The following is a 24,540-nucleotide window of genomic DNA, read 5'->3' as shown; positions in this document are numbered from 1 at the left end:
TTTACTTTTAGAATAGATGAATTTCAAAAAAGATAATCTTCATATAGTCCAAAAGCACCACGTTTCAGAGTAAGTTGAAAACGATTGTCATTCTCTTTTTATTACTCTAGTAGGAGCCATCGAGATAAGACAACTCTTTATTTTGCTGTATTAGCAGAGTCAAAGAGATCCCGTTCCATAGAACTCATGCTGTCTTTCGAAATAACCATAATTTGCATCAAGAACTCCATCACCATCGAATGAAGAACCATCAACGATTGAAGCCGGTAAGACCCGTCGCCATCATCCGCAATAGATCTGTCAATTATCTTTTCTAAACAGTTCAACTGAACCGAAAGTTATCTTTCCAAAGCAATTGGAAAAAGCATACAAAAGAATAAAAAATCTTGCCAGATTCAAAATAAATTGGCAATAAAATGGTTACTGAAAACAAAACAGATCAAAAAAGAGAAACAAAACGAATTAAAAAATCGACGTCGGAGCTTGAGAACCCTCCGATCATCGGTTTGAAACTATGAAAAATCTCTTTTTTTTTCCTCTTGGCTAGACCAAAGTATATGTATATGTGTGTAATTTTTTTAAAAAAATATATTGTAAAAAGAAAATTCATGTAATAATGAGATATATATTGTAATTAAAAAGTAAGAAATATAAAGTTTCCTTTCCCTCTCGTTTACTTTGCCTTCCCGAGAGAGAGAGATAAGGTTTCGCATCTCTCAACTCTTTCTTCCTCTCTCTCTCTCCCCCTCTCTCTCTAGCCGCCGTCAATGCTTCGGTTTCGATTCTCCTCTTCCTCTTGACTTCTTCTCTTTTCGCTGCAAGAGAAAAAGTGTAAGAAATCGAAGCTTGAGTGAGGTCAACGACATCCCTCCCCTTTAATCTCATGGACCCAGCTCTCTCACCGCCGTCGGAAACCGCCGCTGTAACCAGCGGTGTTGCTACGGGAGAGAACGGAATTGCAGTAGATCCTTTTCTCGTCGAGGCTTTGCAGAACCCTCGCCATCGTCTCACCAGTAAGCTCCTCCTTCTCTGATTCATCTTCTCAAAAACCCTAGTCGGAGCATAATAAAGTTTTGATTTTTATTGCTCAATTTTCACAAACCCTAATCGCAGCATAATAAAGTTTTGATTTTTATTGCTCAGAGTATCTTAAATACTCGAATAATTAGGTCAATTTTGACTGATTTTGACTTTCTGCTACTTAGATTTTGACTTGCTGCTCATGTCCCTTGTAACTGTAAAGGATTAAACTTTATTGTATGGGTATTGATTCATGAACCAAGGAGTGTTACTTCATATACTGAGTTTAGCTGTTGTGTTGTTACTGCTTATGTGTCTAAAGCCTTTTTGTTTTTTTTCTTGTTGCGTCAGTATTGCGGATGGAGCTTGATGTTCAGCGCTTCTTACAGAGCCCTGAGCAGCAGCAGTTCGAGTTCCAGCGGTTTCCTACTTCCTATCTCCGCCTTGCAGCTCACCGCGTTGCTAACCACTACGGACTAGCTACATCGGTTCAAGAAATGGGTGTTGATGGCAGCGAGAACGTAATCCTCGTGACCAAAACTTCGTCGCCGGCGGCGAGCAGGTTTCCTTCTGTTGTTAGGCTGTCTGATATCCCCGCCGCGGCTAAGCAGCAGTCAGAGAATGTTAAGTTCGAGCACATGAAAGTTTCAATCAAGACTCGGCCTTCTAAAGGGTCTGGATACGAAGGTGGGGAAGTGGAGAAGAGACGTGGTCCTCTCAGGAGTGTGGAAGAGAGGAAAGAAGACTATGACAGGGCTCGAGCAAGGATATTCAATGGTCTCACGGGCTTCACTGGTGATGAATCTGAATCTGAAACTCAGGTTTATGAGAGGAGAGATGACAGTCAGGCATCTAAGAGCTTAAGCGTGAGGGAGACCGGTCCAACATCTCGTGTTGCGATTCTTAGAGACAGTGAGAAAGATCGTTTTGATCCTGATTATGACCGCAACTACAAAAGGTATTGTAAAGCATCTACTTGCTTATATGCGTTGATTGGTTGATAATACTTGATAGGCTTTTATGTGTGTGGATATAATGCAGGTACATTAGGAGCCTTCCGGTTAATCAGAGTTTCAATGTACCACCACCCTTCAACATGATGCAGCAACCATACTACCAAATGGGATTTACCGGATACAACCACACTCCTGCTGCTTCTCTCAGCTTTGGACCACCTGCAAGCGGCGCTATCATGAGTCCTTATGGCACTACAGTTGTACACCAGCCTTCAACGGATGCAATGTATATGCAGTGGCCTATGATGTATGCTCATTCATATGAGCAGCTCAGAAATGCCTCTCTTCAGGTAAATAAACATTTTCTTCTTTTTTTTCTGCCTTCTTCAACTCACATCATGGTCTGAAAGCTGTTGTGACTTGTTGTTTCTCCAGGCACAGTTCTGTCAGCAACCCTTGAGCTTCGAGTACATGCAGAACCGCTAGGCTTGAAGTCCTCAAGTCAATCTTTATCTCTGTTTACCTGCTTTTTTATATAAAACTTATTATTGTTGTTATGGAAATTTTTGTAACGTCGGAAGGAAGAAGATAATCCTTTTATTTTCTCCTAACCTTATCAGTGAACTGCTAGTTTTATGGGTCAAATCGTTATTAGAACTGCGTCAGTGTTGAATCGAACGTTACATGTCCATGGTTGGCTTCAAAAGTTGTCTTCAAGGGTGTCATTGCACTAGACACAAACCAGTCAACGAAGTCCTCTATATATCATACGGTTTGTATACAAAAATGAAAACCCGAGTTTTGAAAGTAAAAGCAATATGAAAACTGTATCAACATATCAAAATCCTAAGGATTGTTGTTACTAACCATCTAGCTCCACAAAAAGTTGGCTCATAACTCTATCTGAAACCGAAACACCATCATTTCTAATGGAGGCTAGACTATCTATCTCACCGAAAAAGATAATGGAGGGAGCATTGCTCTTGCCTTTGCAAAAGGGATCTGACAGCCTTCTCGGATTCACCAACCCATTTGCTGAATAACTCTGGACCTTTGACTGTGAGGAAGTTTAGCCCGGCTCCAGAAGCTACTGCACCTGCCATAAGGGTCTTGCTGCATCCAGGAGGACCAAACATCAGTATCCCCCTTGGTGGCCTTGTCCCTATTCTCTTGAATGCGTCTTGATGCTTTTGAGGCCACTCTACTGTTTCATTAGCTGACTTTTCACCTCCTTTTTGGCCACCAACGTCTTGCCAGTTAACTTTAGGAACCTCTAATATCACCTGAGAGGTTGCACACAGTGCCAGACTAATCTTTTATACTGCCCCAATACAAATTTAAAATTATGTCTGTATACATATTTTTTTTATCAACACCTTGTACATATTTTTTTTTGTCAACACATTGTACATAATTTATCAAGACCACAAAACAGTATAAAAACAACATAAATTTTTATTTAGAAAAATCAAATTCCATAGTCTACTATCGTATAAAATATAGATTTACTTATATATTTAATTTTTAATAAATTCATAAATATTGTTGAAAAGTCCAACAAATCTTATTCTAACTAAAAACGCCTAATAAATAATATTTAACAAAAGAACCCACAAAATTTATTTATTTATCAATACTAATAATTTTTTTTGAAAATATGCCCTATTAATTTGGATGATAAGCATAAGCCCAACAAATCTTATTCTAAACAAAAATGCCTAATAAGTAATATTTTAACAAAAGAATCCATAAAATTCATTTATTTATCAATACTATTAATTTTTTTTTTGAAAAATATGCCCCATTAATTTGAATGATAAGTCCAACAAATCTTATTCTAACTAAAAATACCTAATAAGTAATATTTTAACAAAATAACCCACAAAATTTATTTATTTATCAATATTAAAAAAAATTGAAAAATATGTCCCATTAATTTGGATGCCCCAATCTTTGGCTTGGGTGGCTTCCCCTCTGCGCCGGTCCTGGTTGCACATCAACCAGAAAGTTAGTCTAGCTTCCTAGGAGATAAAATAAAATGGCAATACCTCTTGCATGGCACTAGGTTTGGTTTTGATCTTTTCTTTTTCGAAATCTTCAAATCCTATACCCAAGGTATGTTCTCCTTCTTTGCTAAGCATCTGTTGAGAACGAGAGTTGCCACTTTCTGCTATTAAACTAAATGAACACCGAGCCTCTAAGGTTGTGGGTGAAACTGTGATACATGAAGATGCAGAATCAGATGATACGTCTGTTACATTTGTCGAACTATCAGAAGCACTAATAGGTGTTCCTTCAAGAGGCAAATTGCTAGAAGAGCTTCTCTGGTTAAGATGCTGTCTTAAACAGACAAAGGCTGCCTCACAACACAGGGCAGCTAGATCTGCACCTACAAAACCATGGGTTGCCATAGCAAGCTGTTCAGGCTGTAAGTCTGAAAATGAATGCCGCATCCCACTGAGGATTGTCTGAAATATATCAAACAGTTGTGCAAAAGATGGCCTGTCAAGTCTTCCCGGTATTATTTATTTCATATTTTTATTCTATTTTGTTTTATTATTATGTATTCAATTTTTTTTAGAAAAACAAGTTTATATTTATATAATATAAAATAATGAATTTGATGTAAAAAAGAATATAAAAAGCAACTTGTTATAAAAATAGTTTTAGATAACTTGATGGTTTCGTTTTTTTTTCATTGAATATGTTAAAAGAATTCAAATCAGTTTAACCCACATCATTTTATTTTCTTTTTCAACACTTTTATTGCATTATTGAATATATAGTCATATGAAAAATCTAAGTCCTCTTTTTTTTTTTAACAAATCAAACACCAACAAATATCTGGTCTCAATGTTCTTGCCAAATCTGGATCTAGAGAATCATAAAAATTGAGTATAATATTTTGAGTCTTTGACTGTTTGATGTCTTCACGTATTTATATAATTAAAATTGAAGTATCTTTAAAATTTGTCTGGAAAAATGCATAATAGTATAAAAAAATAAAATATTGTTTGGAAACATAGATATCAATATATTAAGAAAAAGATAATGAAGTTAAACTTTAAACTATTGAAAAAATTAGAAATATATTATATTATGATAAATTATCTATATGTGTCAACTTTAAAATATATGAAAATGACTCAGTCTAGTTACCTAAAAAATATTTTGTCTTAAATAATTATAAAACAAAATTTAAACTTTATATACATATTTCAAATCAAAATAATAATTTAAAAATGTTTTATATCAAAAATTGATTCAGAAATAGACATATATTTAAAATTAATTTTCACTAAAATATTTTCCAATAACCGTTATAAAAATGTTTTCAATATATATAAAAAATATAGTACAAATCCCAATTTTAAATACCAACTTTAATTATGGTTTTTATATTTCACATTAAGTTTTTAAAATATAATATATTTGATTATTTATATGATTGTACGTAGAAAATACTATTAATTATATGATTACTTATATGATCGTACGCATAAAATACGATTAATTATACGGTTACACATATATGATATATAATAGTGACATGAAAAATAAATAGCAACATAGTTTTGAAAAAAATACATATATATTATTAAAATTGAAGTACCTTAGATTTGTTTTGGAAACATGGATAGCAATATGCTAAGAAAAAAAACATAATGAGTTTAAGTTATTAAGAAAAATTGGAAGTTCATTATTTATGAGAAATTATCTATATGGGTTAGTTTTAAAATATATGAAAATGACTCAATCTAAATATCTAAAATATCTTTTGTCTAAAATAATTATAAAATAAAATTTAAACTGTATATACATATTTCAAATCAATAAAATAATTTAAATTAATTTATATCAAAAATTGATTTAAAAGTAGACATATATTCAAAATTTGATTTTTACTAAAATATTTTCCAATAACGGTTATAAAAAATGTTTTCTATATATATAAAATACAATACAAAACCTAATTTCAAACACCAACTTAAATTATAGTTTTTATATTTCACATTAAATTTTAAAAATATAATATATGTGATTATTTATAAAGTACGTATAAAGTATTATTAGTTATATTATTACTTATATGATGGTACATATAAAATACAATTAATTATAAAATAACACATATATGATACATAATAGTGACATGAAAAATAAATAGCAATATAATTTTAAAAAAAATATATCCACGCTGACGCATATCAAAGTCTAATAATCATATAAAACTATTACAAGTGCACAACAAGAGTTCTAATAATCTACGGGGTCAAATTTCATTGGAAACAAAAACAAATATCACACTGATTCTTTTGGGGTGACTCTTTTCTATGGTTAAACCAAGCAAATACAGTAATTGATTGTTGGAGGGCGAATTGTTAAAATAGCTTCTTTTTAGTTTTCTGTTCTCCAAATAATTTCCGAAGATCAAAGTAACCAAATGATATTTCAATGTGTAAATAATAATTATATCCACATTTGTACTTTTTCTTAGTTATTTATCAAATATATAGAAATAAAAAAATATTAAAACAAAAAAAAATGAATTTTCAATTCTTTTTGAAAAATTTGATTGCATATTTCAAAAAAATTGAGGAACATATCATACAATTTAAAATATGCATATAATCAAATTGATGAATATATCATCACATTTAAGAGGCTTGCCTAAAAAGGAAAAATTTTAACCTAATTTCTATTAAAACAATTTTGAAATTCTTTTTTTTTCATTTTAAATATTTATTTATTTAATATATATGTAAAATGGTACAATTGTTATTTAATAAAACCTATTTTGATCAGGAACGGAAAAAATCACGTTTTGAAACTATTTGAACTCATTTCTCTAAAATCAAACATATCCAAATAATCAAACAAAATAATAAATCAAGAGGTCCATTCAAAACATTTTACAAATGCCTTAATTACTCTTCTAATTATTCTCTTCACAAACCTTGGTAAGTAACTAATATACATATATAAATTTAAACAATATGCACGGCATTACATGATTCTGTAGATATGTACTTGAAACACCTAAATACTCCGAAGATCTTCATATAGAATCGATTCTTCCAAAGTCATCCACATTGTAAAACTCATTCGAGAAAAATCCAGAAAAACCTCCGGACAAAAACTTCTCATCCCCATCCAATGGCTCATAGTATCCAGCCACCAGATCATCGAACGGCTCCTGATGAAGAACACATGGCGCAAGATTCTCCGGCGGTGGCGGAGAAGGGCTGTGGTCGGATACAGCGGAAGGGGAAAACTCGGGCTCCAGCCCAAGATCGACGGCGTCTTGGCCGGTGAGTTCTTGTACGAGCTCCCTAAACTTGGAGGCACAAGTTTTGACTCTCATGGGGTTCGATATGTAACGCACTTTGATGGGTTTGTTCCTTGAAGCCGTCTTCTTCATTTGCTTTGGTGTTTTTCTTGAAACTGGAGATGGGTTTCTCTGGTCTAAGCTTGTGGTGGTGTGAAACGTCCATGACGATGATGATGACTTCATGTTGTTTCAATGTGTTTGTATCTTATGTTTATAACTTTTAATTAACATCAAGCATCATCATCATATATATAACACTTTATTTTAGCTTTTTGGAAGGAGAGTGGAAATTAATGGGAAAGACCAAAGGAGAAACGAAACAAGAGAGGTTCGTGTACCTCACGTGCATTCGGAATTTCGGATGGGTGGAATCACTGGAAATATTTGCACTTGGTTGGTCATGGAGCTATCTCGTTGAAGCTCCTCCACGTAAATACGGTGTCACATAAATTATGACGTCGTTTATGACATCACCTTCTATCATATGAGATGACGTCACGCAACCAGTCGTCAAAATGGAAAATACAATGTTGGAATAAAACACCGCATACGTGTTTGGAGAAACTTTTTTAATGTTGGTACATATTCGTGTGACCTTCAGCAGTCCAATAGATTCGAGTATAGGAGAGACCATTAACTTTCTCCTAAAAGACTTTTGTTTTTACATTTTGTAGTACACGTATATCTTTAATTTTTTTTATAAGTAGATTTTTGTAAGACTGGATAAAAAAACGAACCCAAAAATCCGAACCGAATCCGATTCGGTAAAAATGAATCCGAACCGATTTGAACCCAACATAAATACCGAATGAATTTTGTTTTATGGTATTTCGGGTTATGGATATTATCCGAACATACCCCGAATCTAAATAGATATCCGATAGAACTCAAAACATTCAAAACTCCATAAGATCTTCTACCAAACATGATCTCAATTCCTAATATGTATTCAAAATATATTAAGATATGTTAAACATCTAAAATACTTATCTATCATATGAAGGATGAAGGTTGATGGTTAAAGGTGGCTATTGAATTTTGAAATATTTAAATTTAGATTTTATTCTCATTAAACAATGTTTCTCATTTCATGAGAACGTGGTTTTCGTTTTATGCTTTCATTTATTTGGTTTTTTAATCAATAAATATATTTCTCTAATTTCGTTTGATTTTGAATGATCATGGTTGATGTTCTTTTCTTATTTTTAAATATATTTTACTTATATTTTGGTTACAAAAATGTATAAATTAGATATTTAAAACCCAGAAAAATTGATTTTACTTATGTTTGGTTACAAAGTAGATACAAATCAGATATTTTTAAACTAAAGAACCGATTGGGACCCGAACCCGAAAATACATTGGGTTGTACCGGGTTTTGAAAATTTACTAACCTCGGTCCGAACCCGATAAAATCCGAACTGGTCATGAACCAAACTTTCAAATAATCTGAATGGGTTGATTTTGATAAACCCGAAAAACTGAAATCCGATTGGATTCCTGAATGTCCATGCCTAGATTTTCACGTTGATTAGTATGTTGATTAGTATCTCTGCAGCACACAAATTATTATTATTGAAAATTCGACAAAAAATCCATTCAGGATACGAGATTAAAGATACGAGATTAATATGTAGGCGGACCCTTGGATACCTATAATACTCGCTAGACCTTTTGTTTCAGTGTACTGAGAATGATAATCACTGATCTATTTAATGAGAAATCAAAGGAGTGATATGTTGTATTACTGGAAAATATTGTTCATCACGAGGATGTATATCTAATAAGAAGCTTGGCCACCAGTCCGACCTATCGTCAGAACACTTTCTGCTGAAACTATATAAAGAATGGACATTATACTATTAAATATGGATATTGGGTAGCATGTAACTTACTGGAGGAAGATAAAGAGAAATAAATCATGGATATCGAATGCACACCATCTTTACAGACATAGTCTTTATCAACAACTCCATCTACCTCAGACATCTTTTCGGTATCAAGTGTTTTGTTAATATGAACTATCTATTTTAGAGAAAGAACAACAAAGAGAAACCAGAATTGGAAAGAGATTTTTATCCATGTATAATCTGATATATATATATATATATATATATATATATTTATATATATATATATGGAAAGTTGAGAATGGAACTCTTTAGAGAGATAGATAAAGATCCTTTGGATCTCGTTTGATATGTAAAAAGCAAATGTCAAGCTTGCTTTAACGCAGATGAGATGATACTTCCAACTCTACAGAAAATCTTTAGAAGAACGATAAGTCTTATGCTTGTGTAATATCTGCATGGTAGATTTTTCATGAACCTCTACAGTTCAATTTAGTGGTTGTGAATGTGTTTAGATGAACAGCTTGGGAAAGATTTAATTATTGGGGACGCAAAACCTAAAACGACGAGAGTCTTTATTGCATACAAAAGTGGAAGCACAATATAGGGCTATGGAAAACATGTTTTAATACTCGACATACTTGAGTTTCGATACGGATTGTAAGAAACTGATTGCAATGTTAAAGGAGTCTGATGCATGGTCAACTTTTACCGCAGAATTGGAAGCGATAAAAAAATATCAGATTTCAAGATCACTCACATCTTAAGTGGGCAAAATAAAATTTTGGATTCTTAAGTTAGAAGTAAAAGGTCTTTCCATAACATATTTGTTACGTTGGTTGTTATATTTCGTTTTGGTTACTCGGATCATTTCATGTTTTAACAATAGAATAGCCGTGTGATATAAAAAAACCATCGGTTATACTTAGAAACCGTTTATCTTCCTTGGTACTTCGTAGCGATTGTTGTTTTAGCTGTTTAATGAGCTTTCATCTGTATATAATATATCTATAAATATTGTTATCACTAGTAAATGCTGGTTATATAATCAGAAGTTTATTTTGAAAACGATACAATGGAATTTTTTCGAACATGTGTAATGTGATTTTTGTAGCATGAAATACTCTTTTGTTTTGGGTCAAAATATATTATACCGTTTAGGCTTGATTGGTAGAGCATTAGCATTAGCATTATGCTCTTTATTATCCAATCAACATTGATAACAAAAACATTTAGAAAAACATTTACATGATGCTAATCCTCTCCAAATGCTCTTTACTCAATGTTCTCATATGAAGCTTTTGGAAGAGCATTTGCATTTAGAATATATATAAATTCAAAAATAATTTTATATAATTAATTTATATATGTTTAATAATATAAAAGTTATGTTTATAATAAAAAAATTATATTTTCAAAAAAACTAAAAGTAGTGATTAATTATTATTATTTTTAAATAACAATATTTCACATTTAAAATATAATAAAATTTATATAATTACACATATCATTCATTATTTTTTATAAAAAACATAACATAATATATATTTATATATTATAAAATAAAAACATTTATATTATTTTTAAATAAATAAATTATATGTCATAGATTATTTTTATGATAATATTATATATGGATCATTTATTGCTCAACCAATAAATAAATAATGATGATTTTATATAAATTATTTTTAATTTATTTATTTTATTTAATTATATCAAATTATTTTTATATCCAAAAATAAATTTTATTTTTAAATAAATTTTATTTTTTAATAATATTATTTCACATTTAAAAATTAATTTAATTTATAAATTAAATAAGTTTCATTATTTTTAATAACAAATATATTATTAATATATATTATAATTTAATATATATTAGTTTCAAATAAATATATTATATAATAACTTTTATGATAATTTTAAAATTGTATAATGCTACTGCTCTACCAATCAATTTATTAAAATTTTAATGAGAGCATACAGCTTCTGCAGCATATTGCTTCTACAGCATTCTGCTATTTCTTCTTCATCTGATGTACCAAACAAGGCCTAAGGCACTACTACTCGATTCGACATCAGGGTCAGTTTTTTTTTTGTAAATACACTTCAACCATATGTTTTAGCTTGCTCATCATGATAATTCTGAGAATGTCTCAAAGAGTACTTGTCTCGCTGTCGGAAAATTAGAAGATCGAACATATAAATTATTGAGTTACAGAATTCAAAGCACTAGTTTATAATTAACAAATTCTTCTTCTTTTTGACAAAGAAATCAGGGAATCCAAAATTTTAAAATTGTCGCTTTAATTGAATTTGATTTTGATATTTTTACAAAATGTATTAGTATATCATTTTTTGCTGGCTAGTGACATTTGTTCATTTATAACTTTTAAGGCACTTAAATAAACATTTTTGAAAAATAAAAAAACATATCACAATAATCTAACAAAACAATAAATCAAGAGGTTCATTCAAAAACTTTTACAAATGACTCAATACTCTTACAACTCTCTTCACAAACCTTGGTATAAGTAATTAATTTACATGTAGCAATTTAAACATATGTATGGTTTCATAATTGTATTGAGACCCCTAAATACTCCGAAGATCTTCACATAGATCCGATTCTTCCAAAGTAGTCATTCACATTATAAAACTCATTCGACAAATATCCAGAAAAACCTCCCGACATCTGCGACAAAAACATCTGGTCACCATCCAACGGCTCATAATGTCCAGCCACCAGATCATCGAACGGCTCCTGATGAAGAACATATGGCGCAAGATTCTCCGGCGGTGGCGGAGAAGGGCTGTGGTCGGATACAGCGGAAGGGGAAAACTCGGGCTCAAGCTCAAGATCGACGGCGTCTTGGCCGGTGAGTTCTTGTACGAGTTCTCTAAACTTGGACGCACAAGTTTTGACTCTCATGGGGTTAGATATGTAACGGACTTTGATAGGTTTGTTCCTTGAAGCCGTCTTTTTCATTTGCTTTGGTGTAACCGAAGATGTGTTTCTCTGGTCTAGGCTTGTGGTGGTGAGAAACCTCCATGATGATGATGATGATGATGATGACTTCATGTTGTTTTTCGGTGAGAGAATCCTGATGAGTTTATATCTCTTTCTTATACTTATATAGAGTTATACCTTTTAATTAATCTCTAGCATCATCACAAGTGTATATATAACATTTTCTTTATGCTTTTCGGAAGGAGAGTGGAAATTAATGGGAAAGACCGAAGGAGAAACGAAACAAGAGATAGGTTCGTGTACTTCACGTGCCTTCGGATAGGTGGAATCATTCGAAAAAATCCATATGCGGATAGTGAAGCGTGTATCCCACGCATGATGAGAATAGAAGGAACGTTGAGTGGTGAGCATGGCTTGGCGGCTCATGGTCATGGATTTCATTTCCTTCACATGATACGTGAATACTGCTTTCAAATAAATATGGCGTCTCTTTTATGACATCACCGTATATCAAACGAGATGACGTCACACAACCAGTGATCAAGATGGTAAAATTCATCATTGTTGGAAGAAAAAGCAACGTATACATGATTGGAGAAACTTTTTCATTTTCGTACAGATTCGTTTGAACTTGAATAGTCATATAGATTCGAGAATGGGAGGCACCATTAAGTTTCTCTAAAAAGAGTTTACACAACTAAATTACGTAAAAACACATTCCATCTGTAATGTTCTTTTTCCATATATACATTTAGTTAGTTTTTATAAAAAAGAACAGTATATTTTTCTTTTGAACTTTTAATATTTATTTTTCATTTTTTAAATTTTAAATCTACTCAAAACTCAATTCCTTAACTCTAAACTCTAAAGTCTAGATTAGTTAACTTCAAAGATATAAATGTATATTTATTTCTTTAGTGACATTTTTAATTTTTAAGGATTATATTTTTGAAAAAAAAAGATTTTAGAACTATCTAAGATTATTTTTATGAAATTTATTTATTGGGCTAATAAATAAACAAATATTATACGCGGTGGACTATGAGAGGGCAGTGAGCACGTGCATTGACGTCCGAGTAAACGAACGGTCCAGAGGACTTTTGTGTTCCTTGTGGAAAAAATGATGCTACATTATTTTTCTTTCCTTAGTTTCCTTCAAGGTGTAAAAGTTAGATTACATCGTAAGGAAGGACTCACATACGACCTATAGACCATTTCTAAAAATGTTGCAGAAACTGGTATGACAAAGTTGATTTTCTAAAAATCAGCATCGTACCATCAAAGAAGGACAAGAGTTATGTTCACCCCCTATAGTGAACCTTTAAATTCACCACACCATTTATGACCAATGAAAATGACATGTAGATGATTAAATAAAATATTATAAATTTATTTAAAATAGTTAAAAAGAATAATGCCACTTTTAAATTACAAATCTTAATTTTTAAACCCTAAATATTAATTTCTAAATCCAAATTTTATACCCTAAACCAAAATCCTATACCCTAAACCCAAATCTTAAACCCTAAACCCAAACCATAAACCTTAAATCTAAATCTAATACCCTAAATCCAAATTCTAGACCCTAAACCCAAACCGTATATCCTAAACCCAAATCATAGATCTTAAACCCAAACTGTAAACTTTAAATCTAAATTTAAATTTTAAGGTTTACGATCTAGATTTAAGGTCTAGGATTTGGTTTTAGGATATACGGTTTGGGTTTATGGTTTACGATTTGGGTTTAGGGTATAGAATTTGGGTTTAGGGTATAAGGTTTGGGTTTAGGGTCTACGATTTGGGTTTAGGATACTTGGTTTAGATTTAAGATTTATGGTTTGGGTTTAGGGTTTAGAATTTGGGTTTGGGTTTAGGGTATAGAATTTGGGTTTGAGGTCAGGGTCTAGGATTTGAGTATAGAGTATAGAATTTTGATTTAGGGTATAGGGTTTTGATTTAGAAATTAATGTTTAGGATTTAAAAATTAAGATTTGTGGTTTAAAATTGTCATTATTTTTTAACTATTTTAAAATAAATTTAATATGTTTTATTTAATTATCTACATGTCATTTTCATTAGTCATAAATGATGTGGTGAATTTAAAGATTTACCATAGTGGGTGAACCTAAATCTTGTCCATCAAAGAATGGATGGACAAGGTTTTACAAATATATCTTTAACAATATCCCATATTAACAAAAGAAAAGAAGGTTGACCATACTAGTCAAACACATCACGTTACCAATATAAAATCTATCTAATCTTTTTCTTTTGACTAAAAATCTATCTAATCTTACCTATTCTTTTTTTGTTCAATTTACCTATATACATATTGAGATATAGTATTTGCAAGAACTCTCTGAAATTTAGTTTTAATGTTTTATTACCATTAAATATCAAGGTAAATTCAATTCACAGTTATGTGTTAGCTCATAGTTTTCCGGCGATGACACTGGACAAATTCCAAATAATAGATGGACACAATATTAGTGTAAATGACAACACTGAAAGAATTATCATAGTTAAAACAAATTGATGATTACTAAATCCGTTTCATCATATAAATATCGTTGTTCCCTCTCTTAACCTGATATCTTTGTGGTTTAGTTTTAGGCTTCTAGATTAATTCTCAGCTAACTTTTGTTGTTCTACCAGAACATTGCTTCTCACAGGTTTTATTTATTTTTTTGGCCTGAGAAGTATGTTTCTATTATAGCTATTGTAGGTTGTAACCATTCTCTTATGGTAAAATAATTTGCATTTTATATATAAAAACAACTTTTTGTCACTAAGTTCAGTTTCTACAGTTACTTTTTCTGCCGCAATTCTTAGTTGTTCAGCTGCCATATTAGGGAGAAATGAATATGGAAGCATGACGGCGCTACGGTTGCCTCTATCTTTGCACTCAACGAACCTACACAACAATCTCAAAGGAGTTAAAAGGGTACGACTACAGGTAGCTTAGAGGAGACTAAGAGAATAAAAGCAAGTGTATTACCATGAAAGAGGACTTGCGGTTAGGTTAAAGGTCAATACCTTTGAGTAGTGACTCTCTGTTAGACTCTCTGGCGACTAACTCCATAAAAACATGCGCAACTCCAAACGTGACCCTTACGTTAAGACATATCAGTCTAGAAGACAAACAAGTGTGACAGAACTCACCCTTCCTCTGTAGTTTTATTATCATCTCGATCAAGTATACATTTCTTTATTATGTATTGGATTGAGCCATTACAAAGGTCCTATAAAGCAATCTTTTTTTTTTAATTCAGATCAGATCATAAGTTCGGTTATCGGCAGTGAACTCGGTCCAGATTATAAACCAAGATCACTTGTTCATCAATGAACATCAATGTAAAAAGTTTGATACTTTTGTTAAGGTAAGAACAGAGGTGTGTGTTCTTATTACAAAGGAACAAAGAAGAAGAAAGAGACAACTTCAATAGGGGAAATAGATATGTTTCTTCTTCTTTACAACCCCTTTTAAAATCACTAACATCATTCGTAAACCATAAAGACTCTTTATCTTTACCCAAAAAAGAGCAAAAAGAACACATATCGAACCAGAGCTACATCTCCTAGGCTGCAACTTCATCTGACAAATATGGTAGCTCTGCAACAGTTGATCTGATCACTAGTTACCTTTACAGTCATAATATTTAGACTTGGTGTAAGGTTCATTTCCTAGCGGCAAGGCTAAGGGTAAGAAGCTTCTCTCTACGCTTTCTGCAATGTCCGAGAGGACACACCGTGTAAGAGTCTGACAAAACCCAAGAAACTTAGCTTCCCATCAGAATGTCTTATCCAATCCTGAAGAACAACATGAACTGGGACTGATGGACCAAGACCAAGTTCCTGTGCCACCAAACACACATTTGCAGAAAAACACATCAAGAGAAGATATAATTTAAGAAAAAAGGGGTAAGAATGTGGATATACCGATGCAAGTTCCTCGATCATGATAACTCTGTTTCCATCCTTCTCAAACAACTCATAAGCACGGCGTGCGTGTTGCTCCCAAGTCTCCATCGCTTCTAGCTGATAAACACTTAAAGCCGAAGCGCAAAACTCTTCAAAGTCTAGTTTCTTGTACTGGAGACAACTAATCTACAAATCCAAAAAATTGTAGAACTATATTACCATCTTAACCCACCAAAACATAATTAATATAACTTAATCCTTATTGCCATACCATGTCTACAAAATCCAAGACTCTTGAATCCTTTGTGGCCTTTGTCGAACTCTTCATGATCGCCTACAAATTTGAAATGAAACTGTAAGAAAACAGAAAGATACCAAAGAGAAGTTGGAAGTAAGCCTGCCGTTATTAACCGAACCGAACCTACCTAACCAAACCTAAAAGTTCGGTTTTTGTTAACCGATTAGTTCGGATATCTAAAAATAATAAAAAATTACCAATCTTAATTAAAATTCCGAACCGAACTAACCAAAATTCGAAATGAAATAACCTAACTTAACCGAATTTTTGGATTCTATTCAATTTGAACCAAAAATTTAACCAAAAACTTTGGTAGAAAATATTGAAACTGAACTAACCAAAAACCAAACCGAAGTTTTTTCGGTTGAAGATTTCGACCGAACTAACCGAACCCACAGGCCTAGTTGGAAGAAAACAGAAATATACCAGAATGAAGAAGAAACAGAAACTCACTGTTTTGTAGTTCTGCATTGAGATATATCCGTTTTTGCTTGGTCCCAACAGATTAAATTGCTCACGGAGGTAACTCAGCTGCGGCACAGTTAATGTTTTGGCAAGAGCCTGTAAACATGACAAAGAAAGAATCAGTTATGGACTTTCCATCCCATTAGGCTTGAGGTTGAAGATAACTCAAGCTTACCGATAAAGCAGACTTCCTCAAAGAAGAGGACATAATGTATAGTTTTACAAGCTTGTAAATGATCATATCAGATGGTATCTTTAGTTCATGTGAACCAGCCAGCCACGGATGACCTGGATATAATAAAGCCAAGTCATTCAAACTATATGTTAAAAAAGTATTATGAAATTAGAAGCAACAAGTTTGGTTTTGAAGACTTACACAAAGCCTGTGCAGCGGTTAATCTCTTACGGTAATCTTTGTTCAGCAAAAGTCTCACGAAATCTACGACGTCAGGTGAAAGAGATGGCCAAGGAGCTTCTTGGAAATTGGGTTCTGTTTTAAGAACAGCTCTGAAGATTCCAGATTCAGAACGGGCCCAAAAGGGTCTGCTACCACAGAGAAGTATATAAGCAATCACTCCAATGCTCCACATATCTGCTTCAGTTCCATATGTACGGTGTAGAACTTCAGGAGCCACGTAATAAGCACTTCCTACTATGTCATTCAACCTCTCATCTACAGAAAGGGCACAAAATGTTAATTTTTACTTCTACCATTGTCATAAGTAGGCATGCGGGTTCATTCAGTTACTTCAGAGTTTTCGGATTGGTTAGCTTGAGTTCAAATCTCGCCGAATTGGACCAAAAAGTGTTTAAATCGGTTCGGTTTTAGCTAAATTTCTACGTCGAATTTGGTTAAACTGGTTAAAATTCAGATAATATTGGTTAAGTTTGGTTCGGATTTTGGTTAGTTTAGTTATTTGATTATTTTGGTTTGGAAATTTGGTTAAGACTGGTATACTTTGTTAAAAAGATATTTAGAAAATCAACTAACAAAAAAACGAATCTTTTTTAAATTGTCGAATCGAACCAAACCTCCTAACCAAACTGAACTGAAAACCGAACTTTTCAGTTTAGTTCGGTAGGTTCGGTTTGGTTAATAAACGTAGGCCTAGTGATAAGCTTCAAAAGAATACACATTTGAAACCTCTTACCTGGTCTGACATAGTCGGAGAGACCAAAATCAATGGCTTTCAGAGGAGAACTCTCGTCCTTTGTAGTGAAGAGAAAATTCTACCAAAAACAGAGAAAGAAACATCAAGGATGAGAGAACAATCTGGAAACTTAAAAAAAAAAAAAACAATGAGTTTAGGTTCTATTACCTCAGGTTTGAGGTCACGGTGAACCACACCTTGAAGATGACAGTATGCCACTACACTAAGAATCTGAACCATTACTTTCTTAGCATCTTCTTCTGAGTATTTGCCTCCCCTGATGAGCCCCCAAACGAAGAAAACTCAACCAGTCATGTATTTGATAGAGACAAGATAGAATCATGTATCTGCAGTTAGTTACCTTTGAAGTATTTTGTCCAAGAGTTCACCTCCTTTCAATAACCTGACAACAAAAGAGAAAAAAAAATAGATTTTATTCACTTTTATCTCAATAAATTCAATTGGTAACAGGAAAGCTACAAAGCAACGTTTGTACTTACTCCATGACAATGTAAACATTCTCATCATCTTCAAAGGCGTCATAGAACTGGACTAGGTTCTTGTGACCAGTCAAAGCCTTCAATATCTTCACTTCTCTTCTAACATCCTCAATTGCAATTGCCGTAGTCATCTAAAAGAAGGCAAACAATTAATTACAGATCAAAGCGGTAAGAGCTGAGCAAGTCACAATGTGAGCCAACCTTTGATTTAGGAATGACTTTGACAGCAACATCATGACCTTTCAAGCAACCTTTCTTGCCCTTAGCAGAGCAAGTAAACCCAAAATGACCACGACCCACCTCACCATCAATCTCGTAGTAGGAACCAAACTGCTTGGAGAACCCAAAAGCCTTGTCGAGTCCCACCTCACACTCACTACTACTACCTTCAGGGATGGAAGCTTGGTCAGGCTTGGTGGAGGAGCCGTGACGACGACGCGCGAGGAAAGCGCGTATGTGCTTGGCGGGGGAGGGAGGTGGGAAAGGTCGCTTGAAGATGCGGAGTGGCGTGGGGGTCACGCTAGGTGAGGAGGAGGAGGTTTTGAAGAGGCTGCTAGGTAATGGACTAAACAGATTGAGAGGAGTCTTCTTAGGTGCTTCCTCCTCCTCGTTGTTGTTGGTGATTTGGAGGCTCTGTTTTGATTGGTGCTCGATGGGTTTCCCGTGACAGAGACCCATCAAAGTTGGATGCTTTTCAGACAATTACAATAACGGAAAGGTGAGAACTTGACGTAAGCAGAAGAAGAAAGTGGGGTGCTTTCAGACAATTACAACAAATGTGATGTCGGAAGGTTTTTGATTGGATTAGTTTTGATTAGTGAGGAACAACGGTCGTGTCGTGTGGAGAAAGAAACCCCAGAGGTTGAAATAACGGAAAGGTGAGAACTTTCCGGGAAAGATGCGAAACAAACTTTTCCCGGGAAAATAGTGGAGAGACGTAATCACAGAGATCAGAAAAGAAAAAGGAAAAAGGAATTGGACTTTCCGAAATCGAGAGAGAGAATGCAAAATCTAAGGGAGAAGAAAACTGAGAAACAGAGGAGGAAGAGTGGAAGAGAAGAAAGATAGATATGGGAAAGACGGAGAAGAAAGGGCAAAGGAAGGAAGCTAAATTTCACTCCTATGAGAAGGAAAGTAAAAGGCGAGGAAAATTTTTTTTTTTAAAGAAGGCAAAAGGCGCTAAGAATAAAAGTTGAGAGAGAGATAGAAGAGAGGTACAAAAGTAAAAGAAGATGCTTAGCAATAGAACCTAAGAGCATCTTTATTGCAATATTTCAACACATCTTATAGGAATATAATAAAAGGAAAAAATGAAAAATTAATGAGAGGATTCGTTTATCAGTTTACATAGATAGATATAGACAGATATCACAACTAGTTCGCCCTAGTTTTTCTCTCTGGTTCAAGAATCGAGACAACACCGCCACCGCTGCTTCTTGACGCCGGCAAGGCCTCTGACCGCCAGCGTCGGGAGATCTGCTTCATCTTCCTCATGGTTTCTCTTGCTCCAAGTCAAAGCTCTCGTCTTGTTTCTTGCTTCGCATTTACTCAATCAGTTTCTCTGGATCCGGTGTCGTCGAGACTGGAGAAGACCTTCGTGGTCTCTGTTCAGGTTTTCAAGACCACCGGAACTGAATCCTTCACCGGGGCCTCCCGAAAAAGCTATACAAGGTTCAGCTTTCACTTCCTTCCCTGCTTTGAGTTCGGCCTCCACATTCGCTCCAGATCTGAGAGGACCTCTGTTAGATGTTCCGGATCTAAGCTACGTTCGGATAAAGCTCAAAACTCAGCCATAAAGAGCACCTCAGGCCACCACAGTGCATCATCTTCGAATTATAAACGGGGTTCCGTTTCTATTCTCAGCGGCTGCTCGACCCCCAACATTCTGATTGTCACTGCCTTCCCCTCTCCATCTTGCGCCACCGTCCCTCATCCCGACGACGAAGTGCTCCTTAGCTTTGCCGCACGCACCCTTCTCTACAAGCTCAGACCGGATGTTCTCCGTCCCAGCTCCGCCTCCCTTCCCGGTTCCAGGGTTTCTCCAGCCAGACTGGATGTCAATGGGCCGAATTTCAATTGTTTGTGGGTCTGGCCCAGTACCACTATGGAAGAAAACCGCCCTTTGCTTAGTCAATCAATACCCACTGCTTATCACAACGAGAGTCAACTAACCACGGGTTTGATTATCTTGACTAGTTTAAAGATTTCTTAGGGGTTCCTTGGGATCTATATTATGCGCGTATTGTTATTTCAATTTTATAGGATAAATTGTTCGGTGGGTTCACCGACTTTGTCACCGGTACCATCATCCTCTTCTACAAAGGAGAGAATCTTATTACCGTGCCTCTTTTCTGTGAAAGGAGATGATTCCTCGGGTTTAATACCGAGAGTTTGCTTCAACTTACTCACCGGTTTGCCACCTTGTGTAGCGGTCTCTACGGGGCCAGAAGGTGCAATCGAGAATACTTCGGTTCTTCTCGTTGGTGAGAGTTGGTTTTCAACGTCACAACATAAGGTGACTAAATCCCAGCTGTTCGACTTTGTTGTACATGCTCCCTCGACGCATTCAAGCCTTGTCTTGAATTCGCTGTCATCTTCTGATGAAGAACTATCATGTTTGATCTTAATTGCTACCGTAGCTTATGTTTATGTTCTAAGAGGATGTCTAATTCCCTCTTGTTATTGTAACTCTTCAAGTTGATTTAATGAAAGAAGTTTGTGTTCAAAAAAAAAAAAAAAAAAACTAATGAGAGATGTGTTTTTTGGTTACTATGCAAGAAGTATTTTGGTGAATTTTGTATTCATTAAATAAAATGTTTGTGTACTTTAATTAATATGTTTGTTTCTTTTTATGTTTTTCATTTCTATGTTTCATTTTTTTCATAATAAGTTGAAATTGTATATTGGGTATCTTTTTATTTTCAAATAAAATTTAGTATTACTTTTTTATGTTTTCAATTTAAAAATTATTTTTAATGTTATAAAAATTATTATATGTTTTAACATTATTAAATTATATAATTATTAAGATACAAGTTCTATATCCTCCCACTTATCCCACTACTAATTATTACTAAACTTCACATCTTACATTATTTTATTAATTTTCACATCTAAGATATATTCCCTTACTTATTCCATTAAAGATGCTCTAAGAAAAATAATCTGAAACCCGAATCAAAAATACATAAATCTATATGTGTATACTATTATTTGCCAAATTATTTTTCGCAACGGAACTTTATGTTAAAAGTTAGATTAACTAATATCGATTGTATCCTTAATGAATTATTATTTAATTTATTTTAATTAATCATTCATTATTATAATAAATAGACAAAACCATATTAAAGAAAAATACTATCAAATAAAGAGAAAATCTTTGTTTTGATAATCCCATATTAAAAAAATGGATAAGTACAAAAGAAGACAACTAAATTAGTATATGCCTGCGACTTTACTTTACATAATAGAAAACAAATATCAGCTAGGTTTTATCAATATGTATATTGTTATGGTTATTGAAAACTTATTGTAGGTTGGATTGTGATTGAATAATTTGTTTTCGGTTCACAATGTATTGTTATTAACAAAACCAGAAGATATAGATGATTTTGTGTGTGATTTGACATCCAATTCTAAAACAAATAAATGATATTTTCAATGAATAATAAATAATTAAATTATGAAATTAAAATGATTTCAAAGTTTTAGCATTAACATTAATAAATGATAACAATATATATATATATATATATATATATATCATTTATAAATACTATTTATTAATAAATGATATATATCTATCTATATCTATACTATTATTTGCGAAGTGATTTTTCGCAACGGAGCTTTCACGTTAAAAGTTAGAGTGGTTAATATCGCTTATACCCCTAATGAATAAAATATATAAATAAGCTAAAAATAAAAACGAATTTTACTTTTTTATTATATAGTTGACTAAATTTAATAATGATAAGAATTATCCAAAATCTAAAAAATACATTTTAAAATAAAAAATAACAACTTACTTATAATTTTTTTAGATAAGCTAAGTAATATTAGGAAATTTATATCTCTATATAAGAAGATGGTGAGGTGTACCATGAACTTATGAGTTAGAGAGATTATTGTGAGAACTTGAGTTTTGAGTCATTTATTTAAGTTAATAAACAGTGATTCTTATAGTCTCTCTTATTCAAACACAAACACATTAGAACAATACGGAATAGAGAAAAGGTATGTTTTATACCGGGAACAGAAAGACGGAACCTGGAGAGTTGCACCTTCGCCAAGACTTCACATGCGCCGTCGAAAAGGAAGAGGAAAAGCTGTGACCACAGATGAACTGCCACTACACTCGATACACGCTCCCACATAGGACCTACAAGGGTCTCCTCAACCCCTGGAAAAATAGACGCCGCCACTGGTTACTACAGTGCGAAACACCAGAGAAGAACTCAAAATCAAGGAGCAACGGAAACTCTTAACAAATATAATTTGTATATGCAGTGCCGTGCCTACAGATTACGGGGACTAAGGCAATTTAACATTTAAAAAAAATATCTGTTATTTTAGATAAAATTGAACTATAAGCTTAAAAATTGTGTTAAAACAAAAAATAACCGTAGTTTCTAATTTTGGGTGTTTAATATATTATTAAAAGATAAAGTTGACATGCTTTGTTTGTTTATAATGAATTATCGGATTTTTGAATTATATTTATAAATATATTTATTGGAACAGCATTTGTAAATATATTTTAGTTTGAATTTCCTACTTTGATATTAGTGTAAATTATATAAAACAATTTTATGTAAGTATGAATTAATTTTCTTAAGTAAATGAAAAACATGATGTAAAAATCATTTTAAGAAACAATAATAAAAATGTTCAAGAAGAGTTTAACTTTTTGTGGTAAATGTTAGGGCTGGGCGTTCGGGTACCCATTCGGGTTTCGGTTCAGTCCATTCGGGTTTCGGGTTTTCGGGGTCAAAGATTTCAGCTCCATTCGGATATTTCTAAATTTCAGTTCGGGTTCGATTCGGATCTTTGCGGGTTCGGTTCGGATTCGGATAACCCATTTAAAATGTCTTTAAATTTTCAAAATTCATTATATACTTTAAATTTTCAAAATCTATAAGAAAGATAATATATTACATATAAATTTTCATAACATATATGTCAAAATACCTTAATTTAACATATAAATTGGTTTTCTTTGAATATTTGGATAAAGAATCAATAGATATTTAACTATTTTGATGTCTTCAGTATACTTTAGCTATTTTAAACATTTACTTTTGACTATTTGCATATATTTTCTGAGTATTTTGGAAAACTTAAAGGTATCTTATATATTTTTAATATTTTTAATATACATTATATATAAAAATAATGTATATATTTAAGTATATAAATTTATTTCGGATACATTCGGGTACCCAAAATATTTCGGTTCGGATCGGGTTCGGTTTCGGTTCTTTAAATACCGAAATTTTGAACCCGTTCGGATATTTAATCAATTTCGGTTCGGGTTCGGTGCTACTTTTTCGGATCGGGTTCGGTTCGGTTTTTCGGGTTCGGATTTTTTGCCCAGCTCTAGTAAATGTCATGGGAAAAAAATTGTTGTGTAAAATGAAACAAAATGAATTAACCAATCAATATTTCATAAATACATTTAAATATCAGTTAGTGTATATCCCATATAAATAAACTAACAATAAACCTAAGGTAACGTAAACTTGGGGCCCTAAATTCTAGTTGAAAACACGAGGCCTGAGGCGGTTGCCTTTTTACTCTAAGGGTCAGCACGGCTCTGTGTATATGATATAAGCTGTGAAAATACACGAGTATATTTTTTACGGCAATACTAATAAATCTGAGGTATTATCAATAACTTAAAACATGAGAAAATCTGAATTAACTTTTTAAAAAAATCTAAAAAAATTGATCAGAAGTATATAAGATAATATTTGAAATATAAAGAAATATTTAAATACTTAATTTTATGTTTATTTTGATATGATATTTAAAAGTATTTGAACTCAAAATATTGTTACTCGAACTTTAA

General features: G+C 33.0%; 4 protein-coding genes across 4 annotated transcripts; 1 reads left to right on the top strand and 3 right to left on the bottom strand.

The window, feature by feature from the left end:
• The first annotated feature begins 671 nt into the window (after nt 1–671).
• LOC108832061 (uncharacterized) lies at nt 672–2,621 on the top strand. The gene is made up of 4 exons (XM_018605550.2): nt 672–1,013; nt 1,372–1,978; nt 2,062–2,326; nt 2,412–2,621. Exons 1-4 carry the CDS (start codon nt 884–886, stop codon nt 2,460–2,462), a joined length of 1,053 nt encoding a protein of 350 aa, XP_018461052.1. The 5' UTR covers nt 672–883; the 3' UTR covers nt 2,463–2,621.
• A 4,173-nt stretch (nt 2,622–6,794) lies between these two features.
• Nucleotides 6,795–7,658, bottom strand: LOC108832059 (sigma factor binding protein 1, chloroplastic-like). The gene has a single exon (XM_018605548.2). It carries the CDS (start codon nt 7,489–7,491, stop codon nt 7,036–7,038), a length of 456 nt encoding a protein of 151 aa, XP_018461050.1. The 5' UTR covers nt 7,492–7,658; the 3' UTR covers nt 6,795–7,035.
• Nucleotides 7,659–11,602: 3,944 nt separating this feature from the next.
• LOC130511958 (sigma factor binding protein 1, chloroplastic-like) lies at nt 11,603–12,328 on the bottom strand. The gene has a single exon (XM_057009921.1). It carries the CDS (start codon nt 12,241–12,243, stop codon nt 11,776–11,778), a length of 468 nt encoding a protein of 155 aa, XP_056865901.1. The 5' UTR covers nt 12,244–12,328; the 3' UTR covers nt 11,603–11,775.
• Nucleotides 12,329–15,475: 3,147 nt separating this feature from the next.
• LOC108832060 (CDPK-related kinase 7) lies at nt 15,476–19,599 on the bottom strand. The gene is made up of 11 exons (XM_018605549.2): nt 18,669–19,599; nt 18,468–18,598; nt 18,329–18,370; nt 18,136–18,244; nt 17,968–18,046; nt 17,193–17,489; nt 16,992–17,104; nt 16,805–16,912; nt 16,325–16,387; nt 16,072–16,239; nt 15,476–15,987 (listed from the first exon to the last, which is right to left on the bottom strand). The coding sequence occupies exons 1-11, from the start codon at nt 19,143–19,145 to the stop codon at nt 15,850–15,852; spliced, it is 1,725 nt and encodes a 574-aa protein (XP_018461051.1). The 5' UTR covers nt 19,146–19,599; the 3' UTR covers nt 15,476–15,849.
• Between the last annotated feature and the right edge of the window lie 4,941 nt (nt 19,600–24,540).

The sequence above is a fragment of the Raphanus sativus genome, chromosome 4, assembly GCF_000801105.2.
Source record: "Raphanus sativus cultivar WK10039 chromosome 4, ASM80110v3, whole genome shotgun sequence".
Taxonomy (NCBI): Eukaryota; Viridiplantae; Streptophyta; class Magnoliopsida; order Brassicales; family Brassicaceae; genus Raphanus; species Raphanus sativus.
The sequence above is the reverse complement of the archived record's forward strand: the minus strand, read 5'-3'. Positions and strand labels throughout refer to the sequence as shown.

Bases quoted from the DNA above. Each gene is read 5' to 3' on its own strand.
- LOC108832061 (XM_018605550.2), top strand. From the start codon at position 884: ATGGACCCAGCTCTCTCACCGCCGTCGGAAACCGCCGCTGTAACCAGC. The intron at 1,014-1,371 runs GTAAGCTCCTCC...TTGTTGCGTCAG, and splicing joins CCCTCGCCATCGTCTCACCA to TATTGCGGATGGAGCTTGAT. The intron at 1,979-2,061 runs GTATTGTAAAGC...GATATAATGCAG, and splicing joins TATGACCGCAACTACAAAAG to GTACATTAGGAGCCTTCCGG.
- LOC108832059 (XM_018605548.2), bottom strand. From the start codon at position 7,491: ATGAAGTCATCATCATCGTCATGGACGTTTCACACCACCACAAGCTTA.
- LOC130511958 (XM_057009921.1), bottom strand. From the start codon at position 12,243: ATGAAGTCATCATCATCATCATCATCATCATGGAGGTTTCTCACCACC.
- LOC108832060 (XM_018605549.2), bottom strand. From the start codon at position 19,145: ATGGGTCTCTGTCACGGGAAACCCATCGAGCACCAATCAAAACAGAGC. The intron at 18,371-18,467 runs GTAAGTACAAAC...TTTTGTTGTCAG, and splicing joins AATGTTTACATTGTCATGGA to GTTATTGAAAGGAGGTGAAC. The intron at 18,047-18,135 runs GTAATAGAACCT...TGTTTTTGGTAG, and splicing joins ACCGTGACCTCAAACCTGAG to AATTTTCTCTTCACTACAAA.